At 55.4% G+C, this 16647-nt stretch overlaps 6 protein-coding genes across 6 annotated transcripts; 3 read left to right on the forward strand and 3 right to left on the reverse strand.

Annotated features, from left to right (window-relative positions):
• Window positions 1-326: 326 nt before the first annotated feature.
• Window positions 327-1995, reverse strand: IWZ02DRAFT_252482 (uncharacterized protein). Its single transcript, XM_066763204.1, has 4 exons — window positions 1066-1995; window positions 975-1000; window positions 814-902; window positions 327-758 (listed from the first exon to the last, which is right to left on the reverse strand). Exons 1-4 carry the CDS (start codon window positions 1759-1761, stop codon window positions 391-393), a joined length of 1179 nt encoding a protein of 392 aa, XP_066622939.1. The 5' UTR covers window positions 1762-1995; the 3' UTR covers window positions 327-390.
• A 708-nt stretch (window positions 1996-2703) lies between these two features.
• Window positions 2704-3832, reverse strand: IWZ02DRAFT_252461 (translocator protein). Its single transcript, XM_066763203.1, has 4 exons — window positions 3587-3832; window positions 3350-3519; window positions 3076-3291; window positions 2704-3007 (listed from the first exon to the last, which is right to left on the reverse strand). The coding sequence occupies exons 1-4, from the start codon at window positions 3696-3698 to the stop codon at window positions 2942-2944; spliced, it is 564 nt and encodes a 187-aa protein (XP_066622940.1). The 5' UTR covers window positions 3699-3832; the 3' UTR covers window positions 2704-2941.
• Window positions 3833-4629: 797 nt separating this feature from the next.
• IWZ02DRAFT_469355 (uncharacterized protein) lies at window positions 4630-7396 on the forward strand (the record flags this gene model as incomplete). Its single annotated transcript, XM_066768711.1, has 4 exons — window positions 4630-4643; window positions 4695-4765; window positions 4857-6823; window positions 6872-7396. The coding sequence occupies 4 exons, from the start codon at window positions 4630-4632 to the stop codon at window positions 7394-7396; spliced, it is 2577 nt and encodes an 858-aa protein (XP_066622941.1).
• A 797-nt stretch (window positions 7397-8193) lies between these two features.
• IWZ02DRAFT_518303 (uncharacterized protein) lies at window positions 8194-11771 on the forward strand (the record flags this gene model as incomplete). Its single annotated transcript, XM_066770713.1, has 8 exons — window positions 8194-8389; window positions 8445-8674; window positions 8740-9048; window positions 9132-9798; window positions 9850-10430; window positions 10483-10593; window positions 10645-11208; window positions 11267-11771. 8 exons carry the CDS (start codon window positions 8194-8196, stop codon window positions 11489-11491), a joined length of 2883 nt encoding a protein of 960 aa, XP_066622942.1. The 3' UTR covers window positions 11492-11771.
• IWZ02DRAFT_252741 (mitochondrial 54S ribosomal protein mL54) lies at window positions 11554-13002 on the reverse strand. Its single transcript, XM_066763208.1, has 3 exons — window positions 12787-13002; window positions 12171-12713; window positions 11554-12111 (listed from the first exon to the last, which is right to left on the reverse strand). Exons 2-3 carry the CDS (start codon window positions 12634-12636, stop codon window positions 11870-11872), a joined length of 708 nt encoding a protein of 235 aa, XP_066622943.1. The 5' UTR covers window positions 12637-12713; window positions 12787-13002; the 3' UTR covers window positions 11554-11869.
• Window positions 13003-14666: 1664 nt separating this feature from the next.
• IWZ02DRAFT_377702 (protein HAPB) lies at window positions 14667-15794 on the forward strand (the record flags this gene model as incomplete). Its single annotated transcript, XM_066764960.1, has 1 exon — window positions 14667-15794. The coding sequence occupies one exon, from the start codon at window positions 14667-14669 to the stop codon at window positions 15792-15794; it is 1128 nt and encodes a 375-aa protein (XP_066622944.1).
• Between the last annotated feature and the right edge of the window lie 853 nt (window positions 15795-16647).

Genomic DNA, 16647 nt, shown 5'->3' on the forward strand with positions numbered 1-16647 from the left:
GGATTTATAGGGATATATATATATATATATATATATATATCTTTATATATTTAACTCCCCTACCTATAAAATACACCCATTTCCTTTATTACCTTATACTTATTTAGTACTTACCTATTCCTACCTATATTACTAATTTAGTAATTTTACTATAAGGGCTTAGCCCGAAATGTCTAATTACAACCATCGAAAACACCCTTAGAGAGAAATGCTATATGTATATATACTTATCTAGTATGGTCTAAACCTACTAGACGGTATTATATATTAGCTAATCATGTACTATTAGGATAGCTATCCTTATCTCTTATAGTCTTAGACTTAAGAGGGACGTTAAACTAAATAATTAAATAAATAAATAAATAAACCATCGAAAGATAGGCTTTATTTTCATAGATTAAAAGTAAGGATTCGAGTGTTATCATACGCCAGCTGGTGGTACTTTGATGCTAGCTCCTCAAGACCGGCGCGCTGAAAAGCCTTCGCTGCTTGGAAGTAGCACATTGCGATCCACTGCCCATCGAGCCGTTCTTGCTTGGCCAGCCATGCCAACTCCATAGCATCGTCAACCGAGCAGCTGGTATCCGGGTTCCAAATATCGCCACAAGTTGGCCAAATCGAGCGGAACTTTTGAATGTGCCTGTCCGAGATGTCCAACTCCTCCAAGGTCCGAGAGCAATGATGACAATTGCATTTGAAGCCCCAGCCTCCTTGCAAAACGTACAGTCTTTCCGAACGGGGCGAGATGAGATTGATGTCTGTAGCAGATTGGGATGTGAGTATAAGCCTTCTCGCGCCTAAGGATATGCTTACAAGAGAGAGTCAATTCCGTGCCGGGTGTAATCGTTCGCGCGGCGTAGGTGGCTTGCGTCAAACTGTGCGGATCGAAAGTATATTCAAGACTTTGAGTCGTCAAAGTTAGTTACCACAACCAGACTTTACAAATTGATGAACAGAAAATATGCAAAGCTCACTTAGGCCGACAATCGTGATTAAAACGCTGTGTGGGAGAAAAGATCAGCTTCGTCTGAAGTTTTTGACAACCACGAGTTGTTGGAGGCTTACCGAGACTTCTGGAAAGATGGCGACAAAGGTGTTGTCATCCCCAGCAACACCTCCCATTGCGAAGGAATTCGTGTTGATTATGTCCTCTATTGCGTCACCGCCAAATTCGCCGTGCTGCCGTAGGAACAAATTTTGTTGTTCTGAACCGAGCTGATGGATAGCTTGACGCTGCATAGATCGCATCTTGTTCGCGGGTGCAGCGCTCCGACTACCAACGTGGATCATGACCAGAGGATTGAAAAGCGTTACGCGCTCACCCTTCTTGATTGCTCTGTTCGCCACAGCGCCCATGCCTCGGCCTGGAATAATCTTGGCGTCGTATGGAAGATCACTCTCGCGGTTCGCAGGCTCCAACAAGCCTTCCTCCGTAAAGGCAGGTAATTTGGAAACATTGCCAGCGATTTCTGGTGGCATGATCATCGAGATGCCTCTACCTCCAGCGAAAGAATTACTGGTGTAGAGACAAGCATTTCCATCATCCCCTTGCTCGCATCGTGGGGGATATGCCCAAATGTTCGGGTCGTAGTCCGGAATCAAGTGAAGCGATGACTGGGAGCCGCACATGCTGGGGTTGTCTGCTTCCATGGTGCCCGGTCTGATTTCTTGGTACAATCCGCCATGGTCTTTTGCAGCTTGGCTCAGTACATGAAAGAAAAGTAAGTTGAGGATTGCGGTCATCTTCTTGAAGCCCGACATTGCGAATGGAACGTGAACGATGGAGGGTCAAGAAGGAGACGGATGGAATTGGCCAAACGGGCGATCGCTTGGACAGTTGGCAGATACGAGAATATATTTGAGGACCCCAGATGCTCCTAGATTCCCAACCAGGAAAGCGGGACATGGAGCAGGCCTCCATATGCACGAGGGTCGAGGATCATGGATTCTGAGCCTGGTTACTCCATCGCTGAAAACGGATGTCGGTTTGAATGAAACGGCTGATGTAAACTGAATAACTTAGGACGAAGGTGCCGGCCAGCTTTGACAAAGCTTGGGGTATGCTCGGGGGCTCTACAGTAGAGAACTGGTATCCTAGAGCCAATCGCCATGTGCAAATACTGGCAGTGCAGCAAGGCCAAGAGTGTCTCAATGACGTCTTGGCAGAAACAGACAAATGACACGGGACTTTGGTAGCTCCTGATTCCGCGGCTTGAGGCGCGAAACCATCTACAACACCACCGCATGACGGCGGAGCTCATGGACCTGGCAGGGTACATCGTTCAGCAGTTGGGTAAAGAGCCAAGCGTACCCCTCTTCCATCGGAAACCTCGCCAATGTTCCTATCCGAATCCGGACCGGACTGGAATATGTGAGTAAGATAATCCTCCGTTTTAGACGACTCTGTCATCAGTCAGCACCGACGCGGTTGCAATCTCCGCAATTCACTGAATGTATCATACTGGACTTCATGGACGCTTCGACGTTGACCAAACTGGTTCGCCGTCGACGGAACCCGTCCACGATAATCCTTGGCGATGGCATTGTGAGCTGCTCTACATGTGAAACGCAAGTGTGGGCGCCTCCTCACCAAGTGGCCGAGGACAAGCGGTGACTGCAATGCTATCCCTCGCTTTTAGTCGACCTAAGGCGACACGTGAAATTTGAGAGAGGACCATGACAGTTCGTTTTTACCACGGCTGGATGCTGAAGTGAATTGCGCTCTTGTATTTACTTTGACGAAGATTCGTCTGATTCAAAAGCTGTTGCTAATCACGAAACGGCGTTTCAGAGGTGAAGACCCAGCGCCAGGCACCCTGCAAGTGGTGTAGTGGACGCATATAATGTCCATGGAGTGTCAGTGTCTTCGGATTCGGAACGACCTTTGCTGCAAGTGCGGAGTGCGGACGGGAGTGCGGAGAGCGGCAAACACGGGTTAGCGTTACTCCGACTTGGGGGACCTTCCGATGTTCCTGAGATCCCAATTGTTGAGGTAGCCAGAGGCGACCTGTGTGTCGAAGCGCGGTTAAGTTCACGTACCACGGTTGGCTAGTCTAGGGGTTGACGGGGTCTTACGCTTAAGTAGGTAGCAAAGCTCAGCCAGCCAAGGTAGGGAGCCATCAACCAGGCAGCGATTTCGTCAACCTGGGCCCATGTCTTGGCCAGATATCCAACGACACCCGTCAGAGCAACGATGTCGAATGTTGCGGCCAAAGGACGTCCAAGTCCGAAGAACAGAGGTGTCCAGACCAGGTTGAGACCAAGCTGGACCGTGTAGAGGGTAGCTCCTTGCTGTGCGACTGATCAGCACCGAAAAGGCTGTGATTGCAAAGGCTGCAACTCGGCGCACCTTTGCCAAAGCTACTTTGTGTGGGTCGAAAGAGCTGCTCCCCGCGGACCATGCACGGTAGGAGGCGTAGCCCATGGCTGCGTACAGCAAGGTCCAGACAGGACCGAAAACCCAGGCAGGGGGGCTACCACGCGGCTGCTTGAGAGCTCTGTAGGTGCTGTCTGTCTGGGCTGTCGCGAATAAAGAGATGGATGGTCAGCGGGAGCCGGGGGTGTTGGTAGGGGCAGCAGGACGCACGACGTGTCATGAAGCCGACAGCCATGCCGGCCGTGACGGGCAGCAAGACGGCAATGGCGGGCTTGTCAAAGACGGCAGCAGGAAGCGTGAGCTGAGGAACGTAGGTCGTCATGGCGGCGGAACGGTGAAGGCGAGGAAGAGAGGGTGCTGATGTCGTTGTAGCAATGTAGGAGTCGCGCGGACCGGGGCGTCGCGGTTGATCGGCAAGGGCTGCACCAGGGAGCAAATGGAAGACATGATCTCACGATGTGGGTTGATCGGGCCGGGGCAGACTGGTTGGCCGGGGAGATGGTGGTTGGCTGCTGACTAAGCCTGGTGGCAGGTCCCTGCCGGTGTGCCCAGGGCAAGCTGCGGTGCCGCCCGCCACTGGCCGACCGCCAACCGTAGCTCCTCGGCCACCCGCCCCGACATCAACACGTCCGTCCATCTCTCTCGTCCTTCTCCACACCCTATCCTCCAATCCTCCGCCTGCACTGCACACTCGCAGCTCGTTGTGAGTGCCCGCTCCTTCGTTTTTCTCCATCGCTTGCGGCAGCATTCTGCTCCTCATTGTTTGTCTCCTCTGCCTAGAGTCCAACCTTTCTACATCCTCCTCCTCCTGCTCCTCCTGTGCCCCCCCCCATCCTCGTCCGCGCCTCGCCGCGCCCCCTCTCGCCAGCCCTCTCCATCTTGTCCCTCCGATTCCTTCACCTTAATCCATCTCTAGCCCCTTGCGCTTTCCATACATTTGTGTCTCCGCCATTCTGCGGTACCATTCACTTTGTCCACTTACTTGGTCCACTCTGTCGTCTTGTCTTTCCTTGTTCCTCACTCCTTCAATCTCTCTCTGATTGTGCTTCTCTGACCCGAAGTCATGCTCGCAAACAGCTTCACCCAAATAAGACAATCGGCTTCCTCCTCAAACGCAATCTCGGCATCAATGCGTTTGCCTGGCCGCACCCGCCATCATCTAAACGACTAGTAGCTCCGGCCCTCCACTCCACTCCACTCCATCCAGCTCTCTTGTCCAACCCGCCAATTCCAGCCTTCGCACAATGTCAACCATGGACTCATACGGGTATGTGCTTCCGCAACAATGTCGAGCCCGTCGTTCTTGCTCATGGCAAAGTATGGCTGACGGGGTGGAAACCAGTCGCGACGATAGGTCCGCCACCGATTCCTATCGGAGGAGATCTCCTGGTGAGCTGCCACTCTTGAACTCCCACTCCTCTGCGCCGCGTGGCCTCTAACCTCCATGTGGCAGCCGTTTCAGAGCGGCGACCCCGTTCAGGACGGGAAAGATCTCGTTCCCCAAAAGTCATCGACAGATATCAGCCCGACAGGCCGGCCCGAGACGATTACTACCGCGGCCGTGAAGAACATTCACGACGAAGGTCTCCGCCGCCCGTGCAAGCAGGCATCGATCGATACGTTCCTGGTCAAGAGCCGGCACCTGGTCCAATGGCAAACCCGCTTCCGAACCCCTTGACGTTGGACTACCAGGTCGGCTTCAACTGGTTCGCCGAATGGTGGCGCATGGACCAAATGGTCAAGGAAGAAAAGGAGCGACAGGCAAACGGCGGTCGTCGACCAGATCGCATCAAGGGTGAACGCGAGGGGAGGGAAGAGCGCGCACAAGAAAGAGAAAAGATACAGGCGGCGTACGATTCATACAAGGAGAAGCTTCAAGTCCAAATGGCACGCAGCTTTGTGCAGCAACACAAAGGGGAGGAGTGGTTCAGGGAGCGTTACGATCCCGAAGCCCGTGCAGCCTTCCGACAACACCTCAGCGACTTCCGGCACGGCCTCTTCAATCGGTGGGAGCATGATTTGGATACTGGAGTCTTTGATGAATTCACACTCGAAGGCATCTACAAGAGTGAGAGCAATGGTGCAGGTGGCGTTGTGGAGAAGGAGGAAGGGGAAACCACGGCTGCCAATGAGGTGCTCGGGGTCAGCGACCTTTTGCCTTCGAAAGGCGGAGACTTGCGGGACGATGCAGCGTTGCAGCCCACTTTGCTAATCAAGACGATTGCCCCGACGGTCAGCAGATCCAAGATGGAGGCCTTTTGCAAAGAAAACTTGGGAGAAGGGGAGGGCGGATTCAAGTGGCTCAGTCTCAGCGACCCTAACCCAATTAAGAAGTGCCATCGGATTGGATGGGTCATTCTGAATCCGGCATCCGAGCAGTCAATCAAGGATGAAAGGGGAGATGGCCGGGACGGAGAAGAAGAGGAGGGCGAGGGTTGTGATGGAGCGCATTCAGACGGAGCGCAGCCTGTGTCAAGTACAGCCGAGCAAGCACTTTCTGAAATCAACGGCAAGACAATCCAGGATGAAATCCGGGGTGATTTCACCTGCCACGTTGGCGTCCATGAGCCCCCTGCGGCTCCTCGGAAAAAGGCACTCTGGGATCTTTTCTCAGCTCCAGAGAGAGTCGAACGAGATTTGCAGCTTGCGATTCGTCTGGTTACGAAGCTTGACGAGGAGTTGGGAGAAGGCTACGACGGCATTGCGAGAATCGAGCAAAGGGTGGAAATGCTCCGGGGCAGCGGTGCCATGCAGCCAACGGTCACGGCAGTGCCCAAGGAGGTCAAGAAGGAGTCAGAAGAGCCGGAAGAAGGGGAGGATGTCAACATGGACGATGGCGAAGAAGGGTCTTTCGACGAGGAAGCGGATGACGAGGAGCTCCTGGCAAAGAAGAAGAAACTGGATCTGCTCGTGGAATATCTGCGCCGTGTGTACAGTTTCTGCTTTTTCTGCGTCTTCGAAAGCGACTCTGTCCACGAGCTCACTCGCAAGTGCCCCGGAGGCCATCTTCGCCGGCCACGCACAAGCCTGACAAGTGCAGCCAAGATGGTTGCCAAAGCCAGTGCGGCCGGCCAAGCCTTTCCGCTCAAGAAGCAAGAGGGCACGGCCGAGGAAGACGTGTCGGGGTCGCCGACGCAGGAGAGGAAGATGTTCAAGACTGGGGTCAAGGCCCAGCAGCAACTCCAGAGGGCCTTCAACTGGGTCAAAACGTACGAGGATAAGCTCCTGCAGCTGCTGGAGCCGGAGAACATTGACATCCGAAAGCTCGGAGGCAAACCGGTCGAAGAAGCACTCGAAGACGAGCTCAACAAGCATGTCAAGCAAGAGGACGAGGCCAAGTTTCGATGCAAAGTGCCCGAGTGTACGAAACTCTTCAAGGGCCACAGCTTCTGGAGGAAGCACGTGGAGAAGAGGCATGAAGACTTTTACGAAAAGGTCAAGTCAGAGGTGCGTGACACCGAGATGGCGAAATGGTCAGGAGCTAATGCGAGGCAGGTCGAAATGGTCAATCGCTACGTGTTGGACCCAGCGCACATAGCGCCGTCACGCAGCGACGCCAACAGCAATGGACACTTTCCGCTGCACAACAACGTGCCTACGGGGACTCCGCGAGGCTTCAACCTGGCCAGCATGCCTTTTGGGATTCCCGGCATGGCGGCCAACCCTGCGGCGCTGTCGGCCTTTTTTGGAGCGCAGGGGGTGTCGAATGGATTCGGGCTTGGCGGGGACGATGAACGGCACGGGACGGGCCCGATGCGGCGGGGCCAGGGCAGTCGGTACGGCAGCCGAATGGGCGGACCGTACGACCGGCAGCCAAAGGACGCGCGCAACATGCGCTGGAGCAGCTCCGGACGCCTCACTCCGCCACGAGGGACAAGCGGTCGCCCTGCGGCTGGAGGACGATTCAGCGACGGAGGCGCAGGGGCCGTGGGTCCTCGAGAGGCTGTCCAGGGGCGCAGTCTGAAGAGCTACGAGGACTTGGACGCGGCGGGCGGCAGCGTGGGCGAGCTGAATTACTGATGATGGGCACATGGACGTAGAGGGTGGCAGTGGCAGTCCAGATTGGAGAATGGAATGAATGCCTCATGATTGACGATGTAGCGTGATGCACGGTTGTTTGGACCAGAAATAGGTCTTGGGTAGGTAGAGCCACAGGGAGCCCACTGCCCGGCCAGGCCTTGACAGAGGGGTGGCGGTAGAGCAACAACGCATGTGTTTACAGGAATTGAGGAAGGACTTTTGCCAGCTTTCCCATGAACACGCCCCCCCCCCCCCCCCCCCCCCCCAAAAAAAAAAAAGAAAAAAAAAAAGGGCCTAAGAAGTACTCATCATCAGCACCAAGAAACGATCAAGGGATGAGACACAGATTGGGTCAGGCAGTGGGTGCCACGACTTTTTCAAGCCACGGACTGCGGCCACAGCCCGCCCGCAGTGCTCCCCGCGCCCTCTCCTCTCCCACTTGACCCCTCCCGCTCCGCTGCGCTGGGCTGCCCGCTCGCTCGTCGTTGTTGTCGTCGTCATTTCAAACGCGCGCCCCATCCTTCGCTGCTCCCGGTCCGTCGTCATGCTAAGCTTCATCCATGTAAACATCTACTGCGACTCATCTTCTGTTGCCTGCCGCCATCGTCCTCGTCCTCGTCCTCGTCCTCGTCCTCGTCCTGCTTCCGCTCCCCCATCCACCAAATTCCCCTTCGCCTCTTGGCCGCCTCACACGTCGCCTGTCTCGCGTCCCTGGACCTAGCATCTGCCTCCCTCTTCTCCCTCCCACTCCCATCCCTCTCCTCTCCTCTTGCGCAACCGACATCCCTTCGTCCACCATGACCGTCAGCGCCAATACTCCGTCCCAAGATCGACTCAGCCGGCGCGAAACATCTGGCGACACCTTCTTCGATGCGCTCGAGGAGTCTGAACGCCCGCAGCGAGACAAGCTTGAAAGATCAACCACTTCTTCCAAGTTCTCGGCCGTCTCTGTCCCGCCGCCTGGCTCCATCTTGACGGGCAAACAAGAGCACTGTACGTCCCTCGTGCCCCCGCCTTCCTGGGCCCGCTTTAACAACCCTGACCTCAGATCTTAAGCGCGAGCTCATTGCCCAGCAAACCCAATTCGAAATCTCCGAGCTCTCTTCTCCAACCGCCCTGCAGAGATTCGGTGCCCCGTTCCGCTCTGATGCCGGCGAAGTCAAGCCCGAAGACTCGGAGCTTCCCCTCCTGCGCTACATCTTTGTTCACCATGTTCGCAACTTTCCCTTTCTTGACCAGGCCAGGGAAAAGGAATTTTGGCAGGACAAATTACAAGTTGTACGTAAACCCCAACATCTTGCGCCTCAAGAACGACGTGGCTGACGCTGCCTCTTCATTTGCAGTTTCTAGAGTCGTTTGCGAACAAGCACATTTCATCTTCGGAGGACCGACTGGAGGAGACAAAGCGCAGGAAGCTCGCTGTGAAAGCCGAAAAGCTGGTCGAGCTCATGATGGTCTCCGGCATTCCGACAGCTTCAGGCTACGAAGAAAGAATCCGCTTCTCAGAAATGGAGGTGGTGGACAGAGGGGCCAATGAGAACGGACTGGTTGTCAACAAGCCCGAAGGACATCCGATCAATGGTTGGGATGTCAATGTGGCTGGCGTTCGCACGACTTCTGTCAAGCGTCATGTGCGCTACCACACTCACGCGGTAAGCGCCAACTGCGCCATCACTGACTTTTGTTCCCCAAACAGGTTTGTTTGGCCAGCTGCTAACATTTGCTTGTGCAACAGGAATACTTGCTTCGCGTGCAACGCCATGGACAGCCAGAGATATACGTTGGTCGGAAGTGGTCCGATTTCGCAAGTTTACACAAGAGGATCAGACTGGAGTTGCCAGGCAAAGTACTGCCACCACTTCCTCGCAGGAACAAGAAAAATTCATACTTCAGCCCGAACGCAGAGTATGCCGACGACGCTGAATCACTTTCTTCTGTTTCCACTCAAGATACATCTGCATTTGGCCATGGAATTGACAATGGGACCGAGTCTGGTGGCGGCGGCGGTGGCTTCAGAAGCTATCTCCCGATACCCGGTGGCCATAGACGTAGTGCGTCCAGGGCATCAGTGGGGAGCTCCTCGTCCAGGCGAGCTTCGGGCGAGGAATCGAGAGTCCGAGAAAAGGTAGTCCTTTATCGCGAGGAACAACGAGTGTCACTTCGGGCTTTTCTACGGACTTTCTTAAAGTATGAACAGATAGCGAACTCGAAGGCCATGGCGGATTTTCTGACCAAGGATTCCGTATCTCTGAACGAGGAGGAGATGGAAGACATCGAGCGGCGCAAGGCCATGGATGAGAAGCGAGTTGAAGAACAACGCAAGTTTTATGAAATCGCCAGGCAAAGAGCAGCCGAGCTCGACGTGCACATGGAAAAGTTTAGGCGCGAAATTGTCGAAGCAAGTGCGTAGGTCCGCACCTCTTGGTCGTCCAACCATGCTAACACGGCCCTAGATGGATTATCGCACCTCTTCCAAGAAATTCGGGTCAAGAACAAGATTTCAGAGCTGAAGCCAGAGTACCAAAAGTTTGCCGAATGGTGTCGCATCGAGGTTGCTGCCACCATCTACCACCTCTTTCTCGCCGAGGACAATTCTCCAGACTTGTTCGCCCAACTCAAGAGGATCCATTCGATGGTGCCCTACGGAGTCTTGAAGAATGTGATCCGTATCGCGAATCCAGCAGCGGTTATGAGCGGTGTGCTGGATCTGTTCCTTGCTCAACCATTCGGCGCCCGGTCTCTTCTTCAGCGCATTTTTGGAATGGCCATCAATGACGGCATCAGCAACGTGCAAAAGGCCATTGACAGCCTTGCAGTCACCAAAATCAAGGACGAAGTGCTTGTCGACAAGATCAAAGCATACTCGGAAGCGGACGAGGATGTCAAGGAAATCATTCGTCAAGAAGCGCAGGATGATCAGGTGGACATTCTCGTCGTCATATTCCGATGCAACTACCTTGGTGCGGAGCTGTCCGAAGAGCAGATTGCCACGACGTTCAACGCGTTTGTGGCGTGGAACAATGCCGTGGAGAATGTGGGTTTTGCATGCAAGATCCAAATTGAATTGCGCTGACTTTGCTATGCAGGTTGATAAGGAGATGCGCCAAGGAGCCGAGCTGTTCGCCCATTTGAAGCAGCTTTTGAAGTTGTGCCTGCGCCAGAGGGACAAGAAGATGATGCTGCAGATCATCGAAGAGGTAAGCGTGGAACCTGCTGCGAAACCAATCCGAAGCTTACCCGGACAACAGCCTACTACCCTTCAATTGTTCCGGGATCTCTTCACTATATTCTACGAACCTCTGGTGCGCGTTTACAAATCCGCAAATGTATACAGCAGCATTACGGACTTTGCGATCTTTGTCGACGACATCGTTCGGACTGTCTCCGCCGCTCAGCGAGCCGACATTTCCGCCGATCCCAACCAGACTGTCCAAGCATTTATCGATCTCTGCGCACGCCATGAAGATAATCTGTACAAATTCATTCATGAAGTTCATATTCACGACAATGGCCTGTTTGACTCTCTGATGGGCTGGATAGAAGGAATCTTGGAATTCCTCCGAAAGGGCCCATCGAGCGGACGCAAGTTAGACATGAACGCGCTGGTAGCAGGGGCTTTGGAGGCGGGAGTGGTCGAAAAGACGGCAGCCATCAGGGAGATCAACTCTTTGATCAAGTGGCAGGCCGCAAGAAAGAAGTGGCACTCGGACAAGACGCGACAAAAGATGGCCCAGGGTGGCGACGAAGGAGGAGATGTGATGATGGGCATGGGCATCGGGGGGTTCAAGAGCAGCGATTTTGGCCTGCATGCTGTAAGCTTTTGCTATTGGACATGCGACTGAAACAAGCGGAGCTGACTGTGTTACACAGGACGACATTGAGGATCTCAACCTCGAAGACGCCGACTCTGAGACGTATTCGGATGAAGAGTCGGAAGAAGATGCGGACCCAATCATTGCGGAGCGCAAGCGGCGCGCAAGACGGGCGGAGCAGCTGAAGAGCAAGTCAGGGGAGCCCCCAAAGCCACAGGTGGCCGAGCTCAAAAAGCTACATCCGGCGTTTCTCAATATGCTGAGATCGGTGCTGGCCGAGTAGGCAGAGGCTGGGCGGGTGAGGCAGGCGCACCACATGCTTTCTCTAGATGGGGCCAACTTCGTCGTGGCCCAGATGACTGGGTAAGTTCATGTTCAAACGTTTTGATTCACTCTAGATGTGGTTACAAAGAAGACCAAGATATTTGGTGGAGCTAGCTGTAGCAAACGGCAAGAGGGCCGTGATACAGTCAAAGGTTTTTTCCTGTCCGTGGCATTGCTAGATGCGTACAGTAGTAGGCAGCAGGCACTGAAAGAGTGTTGTCCCATCCAAGCCACATAATGCTGACTGGATTTCCTCTTTTGGAACCGCGCCGACTCAAATCCAAGTCCATGAAATGTGTGAAGACGAAGTTTTCCCGCGCACAACCTTCCCAGACACTTAACCCATGGTCCTGAGGAAGTTGGCCTCCTTGATTGTCGCTCTCCTCTTTTGCCGCATCGCTTTTTTGAGCTCGACCCTGGCCTTCTCTGCCTCCAGGTTGCCTTCAACAGAGCCATCTCCAGTTGGCAGATCGATAGTTTGCTCGTAGAGAGGTACCTTGGGCGCCAGAGCCTCCGGGTTCAACAGAGCTTGTTTGCGCAAGGCCTTCGCCGCAGCTCGGCGCTGCTTCTTGGATTTTGCTGTTTGAAGACGGCTCGGTTAGCTGTGTTGCGTTTTGCTGTCGAGTTAGCAGACTCACAGTAAAGGTCAGCCTCGAGAGTCTCAGCGTCCTTTTTGCCCTCGGGCTTGAGGATCCGCCAAAGCCAGTCCGGATACTCCGAGTCCTCCATAGCCACCGGGTCCGTCTTGTTCTTGAGGAAATTTAGCCCCTTGAGTGGCGTGCCGGCCGGCACTGAGCTTTGCACCGTGACAACATCGGGGGACTTTTTGGGCTTGACGCTCTCCGGGGGCGAAGGTGTGGCTGGCGTCGAGAAAGGCTGGGCGGCGGAGGTGGATGTTGCAGAGGGAAAATTCTGGCCAGAGCCGGGCGCGCCCTGCCTTGGTGCGGACGCTGCTGCCGCTGCGGCGGCGTCGTGGAAGCGTGTAGAGGTGCTGAAAGTTGGTGCGCGCGTCGACAGGGTGGATGTGGCTGTTGGCACGGCGGAGAGGCGGTGGGCGCGTAGGCTCGTGTTGGCGGTCCGAAAGAGGCAGCGAGAGCAGATCATGTTGGGAGTGAGTGCCCTCAATGCTGGATTTGGATTCGAGATGTTGGAGTCTTGGGGTGTCGAGATTAGATGTGTGTCTGCCCTGGGCGGGCTGTCACCTCGAATTTCTGTGGTCCGTGCACGTGGAGAGACACGTGATGAGAATCTTACCTAGGTTCCGTTCCTTTTCCCCGTCGGCAGGATCTGATAAGAGAGCCAACCACCTCAGCTAGGTGCTGCACCCTGCATGTGCATCCCTTCTGACGGTTGCGAGTCCTGACGGCCCAATGATGGTATTCCATGGTTGAGGCTGAGTATCTGGACCCCGTCAATCCCAACGTCTATGTGCCTGACTACCTTACAGTATACATGAGGCGTCACCAAAGAAGGACAAGAAGGACAAGAATGACTATGGAATTGACGCTGGAAATGGATATGGTTCCGTATTTAGTCATGGTTGGAAATGCATTTGCGGCTGAGGCAGACGGAGGCAATAATGACATGATCCCGCCTGGGACGGGTGCAACCGCACGGGGTCGAAGCGTCCATGTCGATGAGCAGCAGCAGCAGCAGCAAGCACACGTCAGCCCGAGGGCAACGCAAGGAAAAGCACATGGAGACAGGCAGTCAGGCGTAGCACGAGGCGCGGATTGTCTGGCCACCAGGAACAGCGCCTCGAGCTCACGATAATTGGGGACGCATGCGAGGTTGCGCAGGCTGATTGATTCGGTGCCGAGAGGGCAGGCTGAGACGGGCAACACGAGCACCCAGCCATGTGATTGGCAGGCAGGGAGAACCGAAGGCGACGGAAGGACGGAGCAAGCCAAAGCCAAAGCCAAAGCCAGAGGAAAGGCAAACAAACATGTGCGAGGCGGCGTGGGGGCATTTTTACTCGCAGACAACGAGACGGAAGAAGGTGAACGGAATCAATCTTCACCCACTTATCATCCATCACTTGCGCTGGCTTCGCGCCCGGGCACGGACTCGGACCGGACAGTCGTCCCTCTTTTAATCCTCGCCGTCGCCCGTCAGTCAGTCAAAAAAAACTCTCGACCCTCGCCCAATCATCTCCATTGCGCCGCTCCAAGCCCAGCCCAGCCCAGTAAGTCGTCAGGTCGTCTCCATGGCTCAATGCACTGCCAGCGCATCGCTCCAATCGCCGCCGCACCCGCCAGCATCCAGCCTCGCACACACAGCCCACAGCCCACAGCCCACAGCCCACCACCACCTGTCATCCCTCTGCCATTCCTTCGCTTCAGCTAACAACCCAGCTTCAGCTCCCCCGCCTTCAAATACACATCCCATCCGTGCGCACCGCACCGCACCGCCTCAGCGACAGCCGTTGGACCAGCCGCTGCCGTTGATCAATCAAGCTCCACCATCCCGACCGTCGCAGACTCTGCGACCCTGCCCACTCCCCCTCCCCCTCCGCGCCTCTTGTCTGCACCCCCGGATCTGCCGCCTCATCCTGACCGTGGCCACCCAATTGACAACGCATCGCTTCTCGTGACGTGACTCAACCCGGTCGCTTCAGCCAGCGACCTCTCCGCAACCCCGATAACTAGCCAGTTCCCAACAAGGGACATCGACGCACCCTCCACGACCCTCACCGACGGTCCGCTACCAAGTCAAACATTGTCGGCATCTGCTGTCGCGACCACAGAGGTACGCCTGCCCCTCTCGCCTTTGATTGGGCCCCCCGCGGGACCACGCGCTGACGGGGCCTTCTTCCCTTTACCCAGGTCTTCGCCACCACCTGCACCTTGTCGACCTACAGTACTACCGGTAGCCCACCCGAGTCCACCGACAGGCTCCTTCCATTCGCGTCCGCCGCGTCCACGAACCCCATCCATTCCTTCTCCAATCGCCCTGGCCCTCGCAATTCGCCCGCGCACATATACCTGCCTGGCCCTGTTTTTCCCGATCGCCAATCAGCCACCGCGCCAGCCAGTGGCGCGTCCGACGCGGTCGACCCCGTTCAACTTTCGCGCACCACTACCATCTCCAACACGACGCCTGTCAAGCCGCCGAGCTCCGCGAAACCCACCCTGATGATGGAGTACGCGCCGTACCAGCAGGCACACCACCCCGGCAGCCATGGTCAATCGCACCTGCAAAACACGTACTCTGCCCCGCAGCAAGCCGCCGGTCCCGGCGCCATCACCTCCCCAAACCAACAGTCGCAAATGCATCCTCAGCACAACCAAACCTCTCCCATTCTGCCATCGCAGACGAATCCGTACTCGCAGCAAGGGACCGCAAATGCGACTGGCCATGGCGTGCAGCAGATGGGATACGCGTCCGGAGGCTACCCAGTGACGGGCATGCACCAGCAGTACATGTCGCCCACGCAGGCAGCAGCCATGGCCACAGCCGCCGCGGCCGGCCAGACGTACTATCCCATGGGCGATGGAGGCATGCAAAATCAGCTCAGTCAAGACCCGCGAGCCTCGCCTCGCATGGCTGGCGCTCAAATCAAGTCGGACCCTCGAGGCCCCCGCTCACCGGCACAGGTCTCGAACAGCATGAGCGCGCAACCTCCAATGCCTCCGCAAGTGCAGCTGTCGCGGCGCATGAGCCAGCAGATTAGCAGCCCGGCCGTCCAGAACCCCCAACCAGCCGTAAACCACGCCGCTGCGCGTCCTTCTGTGCCGCCGCAAATGACGCCGCAAGCGCCCCCAGTCCAGCAGCACCAGTCCTCGCCAGACCTCGTTTCGGGCGGTGCTGACGAGGCGCCTCTGTACGTCAACGCAAAGCAGTTCCATCGCATTCTGAAGCGACGCATGGCAAGACAAAAGTTGGAAGAAGCTCTGCGCCTCACGTCCAAAGGCCGAAAGCCCTACCTTCACGAATCACGCCACAATCATGCCATGCGCCGTCCGCGTGGCCCCGGCGGCCGATTCTTGACCGCTGACGAAGTTGCGGCCATGGAGAAGAATAGCAAGACAAACAATGGCGAAGCAGAGAGCGGTGGTAACAAGGAAAATGCCGGTACGCCTGCCAAATCTTTCCAGCCTGGACAAACTGGCTCGGCCAAAAGAAAAGCTGGTCCTAACTCTAAGTCGACTCCCTCGACTAAAAAGGTAAAAACTGAGGCTCTACCGGTCCAGCACCCAAATACCAGCGACGACGCCAGCGAAGACGTGGACGACGACGTGGACGACGACGACGAAGGTTGAGGAGCCAGCCGTGCCACTGAGACTACCTCAGTGCATGGTTTTTCGGAGTTGGCGCGCCCCTTTTGTATGCACGATACCCTCTCGTGTGCCGCCAGGCCCTGATACGAGACACTGCGTTTCGTCCCCAAGGGCTCGTCCGTAGTCCCACCGGCTCGCATTGCACATGCGTCCCTCCTGTGTTCCGGTTGTTTCAGTCACGAGTCACGACAAGCGAGCGTGTTTTTGTTTTCTCAGCGGAGTAAGACTTTGATTGCATGTGTTGTCAACTATGGTTTCCAGATTGAACCGGGATTTCCCTTTAGCAGTTTTGCTTCTTTCTTGCGCGTACGCTTGATTTTCCGATGACTTCTAGACCAGTCACTCACGCTCGCTCTGCCGGGTTAAGTTCGAGACTTGGTACTCATTTCCAATCGAGGTTTGGTGGCGGGGAGCAACGGGAGGAAAACTATCGTAGATGGGAGCTCCGTCACCGGAGGATATTGGAGACACCGGCGCCATCCCATATACCCCCTCATTTTGATGTTGCTGCTTTTTACAATCTCTCCTGCATTGCGCCGGGCCACGGTTTTTCACGGGTTGACGAACAAAGTTGAGAGTTCCTTTTTTCTCCTTGTTCCCTTAGCTGACTCAAGGAATATGCCACGAGCACCACTGCAAGGTGTCCAGAGGGCCAGCATTCCTTTGCTACAGAGACAAATTTCGCTCGGATATGTACACAGTCAAGTATCAGTTGAACTCGAGGAGAGGAATATTCTTTGTATTATAAAAGACCAGAGCAGGGACAGCCGCGCTACTGACTCTGTCCAAAAATCCGATTCTCCAAATTGAAGCCAATTTTGTGAACAATCTGTCG

The sequence above is a fragment of the Phyllosticta citriasiana genome, assembly GCF_038021145.1.
Source record: "Phyllosticta citriasiana strain CBS 120426 chromosome Unknown IWZ02scaffold_6, whole genome shotgun sequence".
Classification (NCBI taxonomy): Eukaryota; Fungi; Ascomycota; class Dothideomycetes; order Botryosphaeriales; family Phyllostictaceae; genus Phyllosticta; species Phyllosticta citriasiana.

Bases quoted from the DNA above. Each gene is read 5' to 3' on its own strand.
- IWZ02DRAFT_252482 (XM_066763204.1), bottom strand. From the start codon at position 1,761: ATGTCGGGCTTCAAGAAGATGACCGCAATCCTCAACTTACTTTTCTTT. The intron at 903-974 runs GTGAGCTTTGCA...GACGACTCAAAG, and splicing joins AATCACGATTGTCGGCCTAA to TCTTGAATATACTTTCGATC. The intron at 759-813 runs GTAAGCATATCC...AATCTGCTACAG, and splicing joins CACGGAATTGACTCTCTCTT to ACATCAATCTCATCTCGCCC.
- IWZ02DRAFT_252461 (XM_066763203.1), bottom strand. From the start codon at position 3,698: ATGACGACCTACGTTCCTCAGCTCACGCTTCCTGCTGCCGTCTTTGAC. The intron at 3,292-3,349 runs GTGCGCCGAGTT...TCAGTCGCACAG, and splicing joins ACAAAGTAGCTTTGGCAAAG to CAAGGAGCTACCCTCTACAC. The intron at 3,008-3,075 runs GTAAGACCCCGT...TTCGACACACAG, and splicing joins GCTTTGCTACCTACTTAAGC to GTCGCCTCTGGCTACCTCAA.
- IWZ02DRAFT_252741 (XM_066763208.1), bottom strand. From the start codon at position 12,636: ATGATCTGCTCTCGCTGCCTCTTTCGGACCGCCAACACGAGCCTACGC. The intron at 12,112-12,170 runs GTGAGTCTGCTA...GTCTTCAAACAG, and splicing joins TCTCGAGGCTGACCTTTACT to CAAAATCCAAGAAGCAGCGC.